General features: G+C 43.1%; 1 protein-coding gene across 3 annotated transcripts in view; it reads left to right on the plus strand.

The window, feature by feature from the left end:
- Positions 1–14,095, plus strand: part of SULT1C2 (sulfotransferase family 1C member 2) — a 21,639-nt gene extending 7,544 nt beyond the window's left edge. For 2 of the 3 annotated variants that reach the window (XM_037742969.1, XM_017541119.2), the window contains 5 exons: positions 5,074–5,171; positions 8,438–8,564; positions 9,030–9,124; positions 9,273–9,453; positions 11,946–14,095. In XM_037742969.1, the coding sequence (XP_037598897.1) occupies positions 5,074–5,171; positions 8,438–8,564; positions 9,030–9,124; positions 9,273–9,453; positions 11,946–12,058 (614 nt within the window). In that variant the 3' untranslated portion in view covers positions 12,059–14,095. The remainder of the gene's footprint in view (positions 1–5,073; positions 5,172–8,437; positions 8,565–9,029; positions 9,125–9,272; positions 9,454–11,945) is intronic. The other variant, XM_017541120.2, reaches the window with a different exon arrangement.
- The last annotated feature ends 6 nt before the right edge of the window (positions 14,096–14,101 follow it).

Genomic DNA, 14,101 nt, shown 5'->3' on the forward strand with positions numbered 1-14,101 from the left:
AAAAAAAAAAAAAAAAAAAAAAGAAGGAAGATAAAAGATATAATCAAAAGGCTATATTTCAGGTAACTGGGAGATGATGGAAGTATTTTGCAAAACAAGGACAGGAGGAAGGCCTGCTTCCCTAAATTGTAGCATTGCAGAGATCCATGTGATAGAAAACTGAGAACACAGGTAGCTGAAGCATGAAAATGTAGTCAATGAAACTAGGATGAAGTCTAGACTTGGAGCAACTGGAGACAGAGGTCTCATAAATTCCTAAAAATGTCTTAGATAGGAAGTCCCTGATCTGATGCATACAAGACATTTGTAACCTGTGCAAGGTGTCTCCAAGTCAGAATAGCCTTAAAGGATTTTGCTTTCCCCTGTGATCCTGCCATCCAGCCCCTCTGGCTCTTCTGGCTCTCAAAGAGAAGAGAATTGTCGCTAGGTAGGTAACCACTGGCTTTGCAATCCAATGCCTGTTCCCAGAGAATTGTCACTAGGTAGGTAACCACTGGCTTTGCAATCTAGTGCCTGTTCCCCGCTGCTCTGAACTACCTGTGGGGCTCTGACCCCATAAACAGGCCAGCCTCTGCCTGCTTAACCGTGATCCCACTCCGTGTGCCATCAGGGGCTGCTGTTTTGTGTGTGTCTGATCTGCTCCTTGAGCAGCAGGATGGTATAACGATTAAGGACTACCAGGGTTTAAATCCCAACTCCATCACTCACCTCATAACGTTTAAATCCTGATTCTGTCACTGACCTCACAATGTTTACATAACCTCTCTGTGTTACAGTTTCCTTAGCTGAAAAGAGTGGATAAAATCAAGACCTATCTCAGAGAGTTGTTGTGAAGATTAATGAATTCAATATTTCAATATAGGTAAAAAGCTTGAAGCAGTGCCTGGCACTGCCTATCTACGTGTTAGGTATCTCTTACTAACCACCTCTCCAGGCCCCATGATGTGTTCCCTGATTATCTAAGACCAGCATTTTTGTTTATTTAAAGATGGGGTCTAGCTCTGTCACCCAGGCTCGAGTGCAGTGGTGACATCATAGCTCACTGCAGCCTGGTACTCCTGGGCTTAGGCAATCTTTCCACCTCAGCCTCCTGAGTAGCAGGGACTACAGATGAACGCCACCAGGCCTGGCTAATTTTTTAATTGTTTGTAGAGTTAGGGTTTCACTCTGTTTCCCAGATTGGTCTCAAACACCTGGCTTCAAGCAATCCTCCTGCCTTGGCCTCCCAAGCCACTGGATTCACGGACATAAGCCACTACACCCAGCCCAAGAACAGCTTTTGATCTTTGTTCTACCTCTTGCCCCTGCCCCTGCCAATATCTTACCTCTGACAATTTGGGAGATTAAAGAAAGAGGAGAGGCCTAAGCAAGATTTCTAATGAAGCACTCTTGGCAGTGGAGAGCAGAGTGTTCAATCATTAAATCTGCATAAACACCAGGACAGAGCTATAGAATCTGCAGAAAGGATAGTAACCAATTGCCCAGTTTCACACGTCAGACAGAGGCACCCTGGCCTGTTTATGAACCAAGGTGCCCTGTATCCAGGACTCATAAAGAGTCTCGGGTTTTTGAGAGTAACAAACAATCTCGGGCTTTATGATCTGCCTGGCCACAGACAGCTGAATGCTGGCTGGAGACTCAGCTGTGCAGTGGTTTTCCTTCAGAGTAGATAATCCCTGCCAGCAGAGATGAGGAGCACCCCTGGGAGGAGACCAATTGCTGACATAGACTCATGGCTGCTGGCCAAAGGTCTCAACCACTCTTGGAGCAGTCTGGAGTGGGCAGACACCACTGGATAATGGACTAGCTTGTGCTCTGCATGGTCAGTCTCCTTTCCAGGCCCCCTTCCACTCTCCGATCCACTCCCAGCCTCAGAACTGTTCTGTGACAAAAGAGATCACATCTGTGACCCACAGAGAATTGATTTGGAAAGACTTTGAAAAGACTTGTGTCCACGTGTGTGTGCATGTGCATGTGCGTACATGCATGCATGTGTACGAACTGTATATAGGTGAAACCTAGAAATGATCCACTCAGTTTCAGCAAACATCTATGCTCAAGGCCCGGTGCTGCCATTAGACTTCACACCTACTTACCCTCAATAAGTTATGGTCCCATGGAAGAAACCAATGCAGAAGATATAACAACAAGCATGGAGCACTATTGGCAGAGTGAGGGGAACATGGCCAAAGAACAGTTCCTGGAAGTGACACCTAAATGATAAACTGTTGACATTGCTAATTTTCTGCCTCTGTCTCCTGTCAGACTGCAAACCCTTTGATAGCAAGAAACAAGTTCTGTTTAACTTTGTACTCCCATGGGGCTGTTTCTACAGTATTGGCTGGATTGATTTATCCCACACAGCCATAAGCAATTTGGCTTGTATCCCAAGGCTAGGATCTTAGAGCAGCTTTTGAAGGCCAGAAATAACCCTTTTTGCCCCCTTCTTCCCTACTAGTGTGCTTGGGAATGGGCCCTGCAGCCTGGGCTGTGTCATGCACTCTCTCTACCCTGAGTCTGAGCAACCATCGTGGCGGGTGAGGCAACTCCAAGGGGTTTTTCTGGACCATTGATGAGAGAGAGGTGAGGCGAGAGGGTGGAAGGGTAGAATGTACAATGTACCTATGTTTATAAAAGAAAACACTGGTCAACTTCTTTATTTAAAGCCCCAACTCCACAGCATTTCTCTCTCGTGTAAGGGTTTTTTGACAGAAAAGTTTGGAGTTGGAGCTGGGCTGAGCCCACCAAAAGGGCTGGATCAGGAGTCGGAGTGGGCCTTCCTACTAGTCATGGGCAGAAAGGATGACTGTGTGCCATCTGAGGACCTTGATGACTGAGTACAGATTTCCCAATTAGAAGACTAGGTCTCTTTTAGGTACTAAGTGGTTACTGCTCTCAGGGCATTAAATCGGGTGTGATAGGAAAGAGGAGAGCCATGAGCATCAAGGAAGGAAATCAACCGGCCTGCAGATCTCACTTTCTGGCAGATTCCCTGGATTTGCTTTCCAGCTTGGGACTGACAGTCCAACTCCACCCATAACTTTCCCTTCTGTCCTCTGTGTCTGCTAAGGTTTATTATCGTTTTCATCTCTGTGTTTCCCTACATTGTGCTTCTTTAGCTCCACTACTGCTTTTCATTTCAGCTACATATGCTCTGCTATTTAACCATATTCATTGCAGGTTTTCATGTCCAGACACTTTATAAATCTTCCTGGTCTTTTTAGTAGTCTCTTGTTTCCTTGCTCATGTTTTCAACTTTCTCTTTTATTTCTTTGCACTTTTTTTTGAGATGGGGTCTTACCCTGTCACCTAGGCTACAGTACAGTAGTGCAATCACAGCTCACTGCAGCCTCAATCTCTCCAGCTGAAGCTATCCTCCCATCTCAGCCTCCCAACTGGACTACAGGTGCATATCGCCACACCAGATAATTTTGTGTGTGTGTTTTTTTTTAGAGACAGGATTTCATCATGTTGCCCAGGCTGGTCTCAAACTCCTAAACTCCAGCAATCCACCTTCCTCAGCCTAGCAAAGTGCCGAGATTACAGATGTGAGCCACTGCGCCTGGTCTTCTTTGCATATTTTAAATATAGTTATTTATATTCCCTATGAAGGCATCCAATAACTGAGGTCACTAGGAGTTTCGTTCTTCCACGTGTTTTTTACTAGCTCTTGTCCATAGAGCTTTTCCTTCATTTGTTTTGTAATTTTGTATAAATAGCTCTTTTCTCCCTGTCTTGATCTCACACCTGCATTGGAACATTTCCAATCTAGAATAGTTTAAGTTAACTTCTGGTCCAAGCAGGTAGTATGATTTCATATCCATGTATGTAGTATGAAAACAGAATTATGATTGTGTGTTCTCAAAAAAGCCTCTTTTTCTGCACCCAGAGTCGAGACAAAGAAATTACCTTACCTCTCTTTGTCAGTAGGTGTTGTTTTTCTCTCTCACCTTTCACTGAAGTGGCAGGCATTTGAGTTTCTCAGGCAAATGCATGGGTCTCTGTTCCTAATCTGTGCCTCACTAAAGCCAAGGCCTACCAGCCTCCTCCCTGAGCAGGGGTCACTGAACTGAGGACTGGGTGTCCCGGGAGGTGAGCCCACTCAGGGAACCTGTCATCAATGCCTTTGCCCACTTCTCCATCTTGTGGCTCCCTCCCTCTTCACTTTGGTACTTGGAGGCTCCCTGTATTTTCTTATGAGCCTGATTATGCATTTAAAGGATGTGTTTGGCGTTTTAATCAGAATCTGCAGGTGTGTGATTAACAGGAGAGATCTTCATAATGTTCAGGCCACCATGCCACCAGCAGTGGAACTGCTTGGAGAGACCCTTGAAGAGTGAGTGGGACTGACCAGATGCATAGAGATCAAGGCCAGAGAGAGGCACAGGGGCCTGGGGCAGCAGGACCAGGGCACATGGAAGGACAGAGTATGAGCTGGAGTAGAGGTGGAGCTGAGGAAAGAGACTAGAGGCAGGACAGCTCGGCAGGTTTTCTAAGGAATATGGACTTCTACTCTACAGTAGAAACTCCTTAGAGAGAAGGTCTGTGTTTTTCTTGCCCTTCTCACCTTTTCCCCTAACCTCAACTTAACACAGTGATTGCACAAAATGCTCATTAAGGGTTTTAAATGAGAGAGTTGAAATCATGACTCACAGGCCAGCAAATTTACATGTTTTTAGGGATGAAACAAGTGACTGCAAACAGGGCAGGTACATGAGAAGCCTGCTGTAGGCACAGAGGGGTCATCTCTGGCTGGCAGGAAGGTGAGGGAGGCCTCTGCCCTCTGGTCCTGGCTGACTCTGCCTCAGCAAGACATCACTTGCTTCTGTCTCCTCATCCTTAACGTGACAGAGTAAATTAACTGTAAGGCCCCGTCCAGGTCTGAAGCTGTGTAATTCTACAAAAATGAAAATGAAAATTATACCAATAATCCCATTGTAAAATCCCAAAAAAAAGTCAAGAGACTAGCAGAAAGGTAGGTAGGTGATGGGATATACTGGACAGAGCCTGGATCATGAGGTCCCCATGTAGTGCTTGTACTACATAGATGTTTCCTCTTGAACTATTTTAAAGGTGTGGAAAAAGCCAAAGCAATGCCCTCTCCACGGATACTAAAGACTCACCTGTCCACTCAGCTGCTGCCACCATCTTTCTGGGAAAGCAACTGCAAGGTAAGACAGCAACAGCTTCCTGTGACAGAAGGGAGAGTAAGCCCACCAGAGCTAGTCCTGCAGACCCCAACGTAGAACATCCATCACCTTTGCCTCTCCACTGTCTCGGATGCTTACCAGCAAAGAGAAAATGTGAAGTTCTACACTTAGCAGGACATGCACCTGAACAGTTTCAAAGAGGATATGAAGGCAGGAGCCAGACTGAATTTTTGGAGGGAACTAAAGACACAGGGAGGTAGTGAGTGCAGGTAGTGTGGCTGTGAAATGAAGCAGGGAAGATGGTGGTCCCAGGCTGTAGGCCATGGGGAGGCCCCTAATAAACCAGGGAGGGAAGAATGAGAGGAAAAGAGCTAAAGATCTCCCCAAAGGGTAAACAGATGAACAGGCAGAGCAATGCTCTTGAGGACACCTGGCCTCAGCCTCTGGTAGACTCTGAGTTCCTTGTTTTATTTATTCTGTGACTGTATTTGTATGCACCCTGGTGCCTAATAAGCTTCTGGCACATAGAGGGCATTAGACACATGCTTGCTGAGTAAACATGGAAGTGGCTGTGAAGCAAGTGGAGTCTAAGCGTACAAACTGAGCTGCCAGCCTTGGTGAGAAAGTAGGGCACTGTTTTCTCAGAGGCAGGAATGAAAGGAGAAGAAGGGCTAAGAAAGATATGTTTTTGGAGGACTGGAGTTAAGTTGGAGGACTCATTAAATGACTTCAGTCCTTTCAGTAATGTTGGATAAGGGGACGAAAAATTCCATGTCCAGGATTATGGCAAACTAGGTATTCTGAATCCCTGAAACCCTTTTGTGTAAACCATCGGAATACTGCATAACAAATCACAAGTTTCCTTTTAAATGCATAACTGAGATCAAAATAAAGTCCCTAAGCTTAAAACCTGCAGAGGAAACTGAAACTCAAGAGAGGAAAATTGAGAGTGGGGCTCTTCTAGGGAAATATGACCTGGATAATCCAGCAACTTGAGTTTTCATGGCTGCACAGGGACAGCATCAAAGCCCAGGACACAAGGAACCAGAAGAATGAGGAGCCAAAGCTGGGACCACTGAAGGGCTCCGTCCAGGCAGAGGGAGACCCAAGCGAACTGCTCTGCCTTGACCTAGGCTCTCAGCTCCCTTGAGAATGTATAGCCACAGGTTTCCTCTCCCAGGGTTTCAGATTCAAACTTATACTCCTTACCTTGTCCAAGAAACTACAAGCAGAGAAATTAGCTCAAGGTGGTCCCCACTGCTAGTGTTCCAAGGTCCTCTCTGGAGGGACACAGCTTCAACTCAGGTCCCATAGGATCCCCACTTGAGCTCACCATCCCACATTACAAAATACACAAAAGAACAAGCTGCCATGAAACACAGTCTTCAGAAAGAACCCATGGCAGAGTAAGACCTCAAGAACTTCAGACAATATAACTATCAGCTCTAGAAATAAAAGAAGGTTCAAGTTGTGTGAATAAATGAAAGAGTGAATCAAAAATAAAGAAAAAAGATACTTTTAGACATAGAATTATTAAGTAAATAAATGGAATTTCTACAACAAAAAATATACAGTCATTGAAATTAAAAACTCAAGAACAGGTAAAGTACAGAATAGCTGCACAGAAAATCAGTGAACTCAGGCAGGAAGGTTTGAGGGTAGAGGTTTGAGGAGAGGGGAGAGACCTGTGGCTGGAGCTAAGAGCCATGAGAGGGAGCATGGGAGAAACTAATAAAGGATTATCAAGCAGCAATGAAGAGGATAAAAAATACAGAAACTCAGGCGGAATATTTTATATCAACATTTTTAAAAATCTTTACTGGTGCTTGCAGCTTGGTAAGTTGGAGAAGAGAAGATGGGTAATAGGACTTAGTAGATAGTAACAAAGTCAACGCCTTCAGGAGCAGGGTTTCTCAACCTCAGCACTTGTTCTAAAGGGCCTGGGACTTGATTTAATCAGGCATGGCAAGACACGCAGGCATAGTGGTGACTATCATAAGGAAGACATGTCTCCTCGCAGATCCCTAGAACAGGAGGCATGGCACATCACACAGAGCCTCACAGGGAAGCATGGGGATAGGCCAGGAGGCAGAGACATTGAACAGGAGACATGGGCAAGAGGCTTGATGTGTTTTCATTGGGAAGGAACAGATGAGGCAGGATAAGCAGGCTTGGGATTGGCCAGTTTAAACCATTGCAGCAGGCTCTCGGGCACAGGGGCTGGGCCTAGTGGTCTGGTATCTGACACTGGGGTGGTCAGGGCAGGTGAATAGTGACCTAGTATGTAAGAGCCCAACAATGGAGGTATTGGGGGTGTAGGCTCTGGGGTGTTATAAGCAGTTCCTCCAGAGTCAGCAAAGCCCCAAGATATTAAAGCATCAGAATACAGAATATAAAAGATAAAATTAATACAGCACTCCTGACATTTGGAGCAGATTTTTCTTTCTTGTCAGTGGAGCAAGGAGACTCTTCTATGTATTGTAAAATGTTGAACAGCATCCTTGGCCCCTACATAGATGCCAGTAGCACCACCACTCCAAGTTGTAAAACCAAGAATGTCTCCAGACTTTGCCAAATGTCCCCTAGCGGACAAAATCATCCCATCATTCCCAGTTGAGAACCACTTAAAAGTGAAACAAAAAAAAGCACAGCATTGAAACAACTGATCATAGATCTGAGATGGGTAATCAAGAGGTCCATTTGGGATTGATGCTGTTAAAAGTTCGAATTTGGTAAAATGAAAAGTTGGGAGGGTGGAGGGATCTGAAGTTGTGGTCCAAGCGGAACCGGAAGGGATGATTGTAGGGGCAGAGCTGAAATACTTAGAGATGGAAATCATTCAAGCTGAGGAGACCAGGAGAAAAATAGGAGCTATTTTCTTGCTCTGTGGCTCAAACTCTTAAACAAGAAGCTTCTGTGCATCTTTGGGTGGGTACTCGAGGGGTCATCAGTTTTGGTTGATACTGCTGGAAGTCTCCTATTCACGTGGCAGGTCATAGTTTATAGAGAAAGATTTTCCTCCTGATACCAAAGGGGAAATCAGGTAATCTAACCACCAATCCCTAATCGATAAGCTAGTTAAAACGACTGAGTTTGTAGTAGAGAGCAGACTTGGCAACAAAGCAGAGACAGGAAGAGGAGAGAGGTCACGAGGCCAAGTTGTAGGGCCAGCACTGCAGACCTGAGCCAGAGTGCACAGCCACCCTCACGACGGCTCCACCTAAGGAAACTCCGTGAAAGTCCACTTTTTATACCACCTTTTACCCACCTCTTTTCTTACCCCAAAGTTCCTTTATGTAGCTCGAAATGCCAAAGACTGTATGGTTTCCTACTACCATTTCCAAAGGATGAACCACAAGCTTCCCGACCCTGGTACCTGGGAAGAGTATTTTGAAACCTTCATCAATGGAAAAGGTACAGAACATCCTTCACACCCTTGCATTCTCACTCCAGCTAGGCTGAGTCTAGGGAACTACAGGTAGCATTTTATTCCCTAGAAAGCCTGTGCCTCGGCAAATGTATCTTACCATAGACTGGGACTGGGCAGAGTCGGCTGGCCACTTTCTGAGTGTAGGCCCACAGCCCTCAGCATTTTCCACCTGATTTAAAACCTTTAAGTAGGGCCACCCTCCTTCCAAAGGGTGTCCTTGTCCCTATGTGATTGCACATAATAGACAGGAAGCCACTTTAGGGAGGATGTTGGAGCAAGTAACCCCAAGGCTGTCCCCATCCACATCATCCTCAAAATCAAACAGATCACAACCCTTAGGATATATCTAACCCAGAATTTGGGTTTCCTCTCTCTAACTCAATCCCTAATACTCAGCAGGTTTTATACTATGCCTATGTAGACCATTCTGTTTCCTGTGTCTGTTTCAGTGGTTTGGGGTTCCTGGTTTGACCATGTGAAAGGATGGTGGGAGATGAAGGACAGATACCAGATTCTCTTCCTCTTCTATGAGGACATAAAGAGGGTGAGTGAAGGCTCTGCAGAAGAACCATTTTAAAGTGGTTCTTCAGGTGCAGAGACATTCAAAGTTGTTTCAAATGACATCCCAGAGAATTGTAGTATTTGTTTCTAATACACTCATCCATTCAAGTCCAATGTTACCCTTGCCACAGGACCCAAAGCATGAAATTCAGAAAGTGATGAAGTTCATGGGAAAGAACTTGGATGAAACAGTGCTAGATAAAATTGTCCAGGAGACGTCATTTGAAAAAATGAAAGAAAATCCCATGACAAATCGTTCTACAGTTTCCAAATCCATCATGGACCAGTCCATTTCCCCCTTCATGAGGAAAGGTGTGTGGGGCCTCTTTATCAAACACTCAGATTGTCTTGTAACATTGTCTCTGCCTGCCTCTTAGCAGACAATATTGGGTTTTATTAATTCCAAGACAATGCACTTCAACTATTCCTAATATGTGTTTCTAATAAAACCAAGGATTTGATGTTGTAGAAGAGAGCTTTCTAGGGTCTTGCTCCAGTATTTGGTTGCAAGGGACAGAGTCCCTCAAGCTAGCCCCAGTGAAAGGAGCTTACTGTGAGGATTCACACTGGACAATAAAGGAAATACAATCACACAGAAAACTAGGAAGAGGAACCACCACTGCTCCAGACCTCCCGAAGGCCCCTGAATTGCAGGGTCCAGGACTCAGCAGCAGGAGGGATGGGTCTTTGCTCCAAGGCTCCACCATTTACAGGACTCGGCTGCTTTTCATATATCTATTAGGCATGGACTCCTCTGCTGACCAGCTTTCCATCTCTCCACCCATTACACTTTTCTCCTAATTTATAACTTCTCATGACTCAGTTTCTGCCCATAACTTGGTCTTGACCTTGGCCGAAACCTGCTCTACTTCGTGAGTTTCAGTTACAACTACCGTTGAGAACTGCCTCATCCTCAGTTTTTCTTTGTTCCAATTCCTGAAAGAGAAATTCTAATTGGCCCATCTAATATTTTTTAAGAAATCCTTTATCCCTTTGTAATTTAAAAAGCATAACATGTCATTGTTAAATATTAAACTGGGCCGGGCAGATTGGCTCACGTCCATAATCCCACATCTTGGAAGACTGAGGCATGAGGATTGGTTGAGGCTAGAAGTTCAAAGATAGCCTGGGCAAAATAGCAAGACCCTACCTCTACAAAAATATTATTTAGGAGGGTGTGGTGTTGCATGACTGCAGTCCCACCTTCTCAGAAGGCTGAGGCGGGAGTATCACTTGATCCCAGGAGTTTGAGAATGCAGTGAGCTAGGACTTTGCCACTGTACTCCAGCCTGAAAAACAGAACAAGACACTAGCTCTTTTTAAAAAATAAATTCAATCAATATAAAATATATTTTTAAAGGTCTCTCCACCAAAACTCCACCCATAATAAGTAACTACCCACAGTATGGAAGTCCCTTTCTCTCTCATTTATAACATATACATTTTTATTCACAATAGTGAAATCATGATATACACATTGCTTTGAAATTCTTTTCTTCTTCCTCTTTCATTTTGCATGTGCTTGAATTTATGCTCTTGCATTTTCCAATCTACAACAGTATTCCATACCAATGAAACAAACCAAAAAATTCTACCCCTTTTCTCTTTGGATAATCAGTGGTAATGATTTGTAAAGATGCCCTTCTTCAGGCTCATACATAACCATCTTTCTATACACCCTCCTTCTTCAGATTCATACAGACACAAAGATATGTAACCATAATGAAAGCTTGCTCCCTAAAATGCAGAATGGGGTCATATTTTGTGCCTTTACTTACCAGGATATGAAACACCCCTCCAGGGCAAGGCATATAGACTCATATACCTCACTGATTTTTGTGGTCCCATGTTATACCAAGCTAAAGATACATCGTAACTCATCCAACTATTCCCCTAATGATAGACACTATACTTATTGTTTTCAATGTTTGTTTTTCTGCATAATGTTACAGTAAATACCTTTGTGCATAAATTATTATTTCCTGATGGTTTTACTTCTGTTGCATAATTTTCTGGGAAAGTCATTGGTGGGGAAAAGAGTATTTCCCCTGTTTAAAATTAGTTTAAGTTGTTGCTTGGTGAGAAAATAGTATCTCATTCATATTTTTCCAAAATTGTTTTTTATTGAGATGTAATCAACATACTAAAAATGCACAGAACTTAAGTATGCAGTTCAACCCATTTTGACAAATGTATGTACCCACACTACCAGCACCCCAATCAAGATATGAAACATTTTCATCACCCCAGAAAGTTCCCTCTGATGCCCCTTTTCAGTCAATGAGGCATGAGAGGGAACTTTCTGGGGTGGAAAAGTTCTGAGGGAACTTTCCAGGGACAACCATTTTTTCCAATTTCTATTACTCTAGATTGATTTTACCTGTTGCCGGACTTCACATAAATGTAATCTCACAGTATTTACTTTCTTGTGTCTGGTGTATTGTGCTGAACATAAGGTTTTGGGATTCCTCCATGTTGTTGTGTGTCTGTAGTTTATTCTTCTTTTATGTCTATGTAGTAATCCATCATGTAAATATGCTACAGGTGGGGCCAGGTCATGCAGGCCACTAGCTGCCTTGGGTCAGTTGTCCAGCTGACTTAGAAGTCCATCCTCCTGCACAGAACCCCCTAGGACTGCTTTTTAGACCAGAGCTGCTCAGGGACAGGTGTCCACTGAAGGAGGAGTTGGATGAGTCAGGCATATGGACAGGCCAGATTCAGTATGAGCACTACACCACTTTACTCAGGGACACTATATCTTTCAATCATAAAGTTACACTCCTGTCTGGCCTTCCTTTTTCTAGGAACTGTGGGGGATTGGAAAAACCACTTCACTGTTGCCCAGAATGAGAGGTTTGATGAAATCTATAGAAAAAAGATGGAAGGAACCTCCATAAACTTCTGCATGGAACTCTGAGCAAGATATAAATAAAATTAAAAGGTGGATGGCAAGAGTGCAAATACTATCTTCAATTCTTCAGTCCCAGCCAGAAGAATCTCTGAAAGCCTACTGTGAATGTATATGATGTGGTACAAACTATGTCTATGATGATTAACACTATGTCACCACTTCACTTTTAAAAAAGGATCACGTCTAATGTCCATTTTCTCAACTATTCTTTCCAAAGTAAGAAATAAGATAGCTTAATAAACTAAGTAAAACATATGACTTGAATATTAAAAAGATTGTTTTAATCCCCATTATTCTAGAAAATGTGTCCTAGTCCAAATATTAGGTTATGTCTATATTAATAACAAAATTTCTGGCATCTGTCCTGGCCATTCAAGGAAATCCAGCCTGGGCTGAGTCCTGGAGTTCTGCCAGGTCTCAGGAACACTTTGAGGGCAACTGTGGTGCAGCCAGCCCTGAGGAAACATGGCCTGAGTGCTCTCACTGGCAAATGGGAATAAATGGAAGTGCACAGAAGAGGTGTCAGAAAACCAAAACCTGGTTAATCGTCCTAGTGCTAGGTCATGTAGAAAACAGAAAGCATGATGGTGGCCTTTTAGGAACCCAAGTTATATCCTGGTGAAAGCAGAAAGGAGAAGACAGGATGGCTGGCAACAGTGTCATCATGGGCATGGCTCTCAGGCGTGAAGGTAATTGGGTCTTGGCTTCAATGCTACCCGTTTGGGAAGCCCTAAACCAAGTGAGGTGTTATTTTCCCCCACTTCCCATGTTTGTCCCAGTTGCAGGCCTGTTGTTGTGCATTTACTTATCAATTTCTTATCTGTTCCTCTCACTCAATTGTTAATTCTTTGGGGTTCAGTCTCATGCAGTATTTACTCCTAGTACCTAATGCAGTGCCTGGCACACAATAAGTGCCCTTGAGAACTTGTTGAGGGAGTAAAAGAATGCATGGATAAATGACTACATCAAATGACAAATTCTCAACTTTGACACTTTTTTTTTAGTCCCAAACAGTGGCATTCTACAGCTTTGGGTAGTAAGAGCACTTCACCCTGGGAGCAGGCAATCAGAGGAAGCATAAAGCCAACTAAAATTCTGACTGTTTTTTGTTGGATTTTGGAAAGTATTCTTTTTTTTTAACAGGGACTCACTATGTTGCCCAGGCTGGTCTCAACTGACTGCTTTTTATTATCACCATACACTGGCAATTCCAAACAATGTCGATGTTAAAATACTTCTCCCTGAAAAAAAGAAAAAAACTCCTCTTGTCCTAAGTTCTAAATAATAGCTAGGTTACTACTGAGTTTTAACTATATGCATGTGAGCTTCAAATAAGCATCTTTTTATTATGTAAATAAATAAAAGTGATCTGCATCCCCACTATATTGTAAATTTTTGTTGTTTGGTTTCATGTCTTATTCACCTTTGTACGGAAATTAATTCAGAAACCCCAGGCATAGAACCTACCTTTATAATTGCAACAGGTAGATGTAGCTCTGCCTGCTTCCTTCCAAGGTTAAGTTCATAACAGTTCAGAATCCTTCAAGCTCACTTCAGGTATAACCTGTGTCTCCAACCCTGCAGTATTTGGATATTGCTGTTTAAACAGTAGATTTGCCATAGGTGATGATGGCACAATGATTGTAAAGGAAAAGAAGCAGAACACCTGAGTTTGTGCAATACTCTTATTCTCTGAAATGACTTGGGGTTTTCAGTTGTATCCAAAATATAAAACAGTAAAATTTCAGAGTGTGAACAGCAACATTTACATCCTTGTTTAGTAAGTACAAAGTTGTGTTCATACAGGAAGTTCACAGACTTTGAATAACTTTAAAAATGAAATTTACTCTTTTCTAAGTGTTAATTATTTGTTTTAAAATTTAAGAATGAATCAAGAAAATAAGACATTACACCAGTGGTATAATTTAGTAATTATCTGACTTGTACTTTTTGTAGACATTTTAATTTTATTAAATTGGCATTCTGATTTTTTTACTGGCATGAGTCTATACACAAGGTTGAACAAAAGAAAAGTTTCACTGACTACAT

Source organism: Cebus imitator, unplaced genomic scaffold (genome assembly GCF_001604975.1).
Source record: "Cebus imitator isolate Cc_AM_T3 unplaced genomic scaffold, Cebus_imitator-1.0 Scaffold131, whole genome shotgun sequence".
Taxonomy (NCBI): Eukaryota; Metazoa; Chordata; class Mammalia; order Primates; family Cebidae; genus Cebus; species Cebus imitator.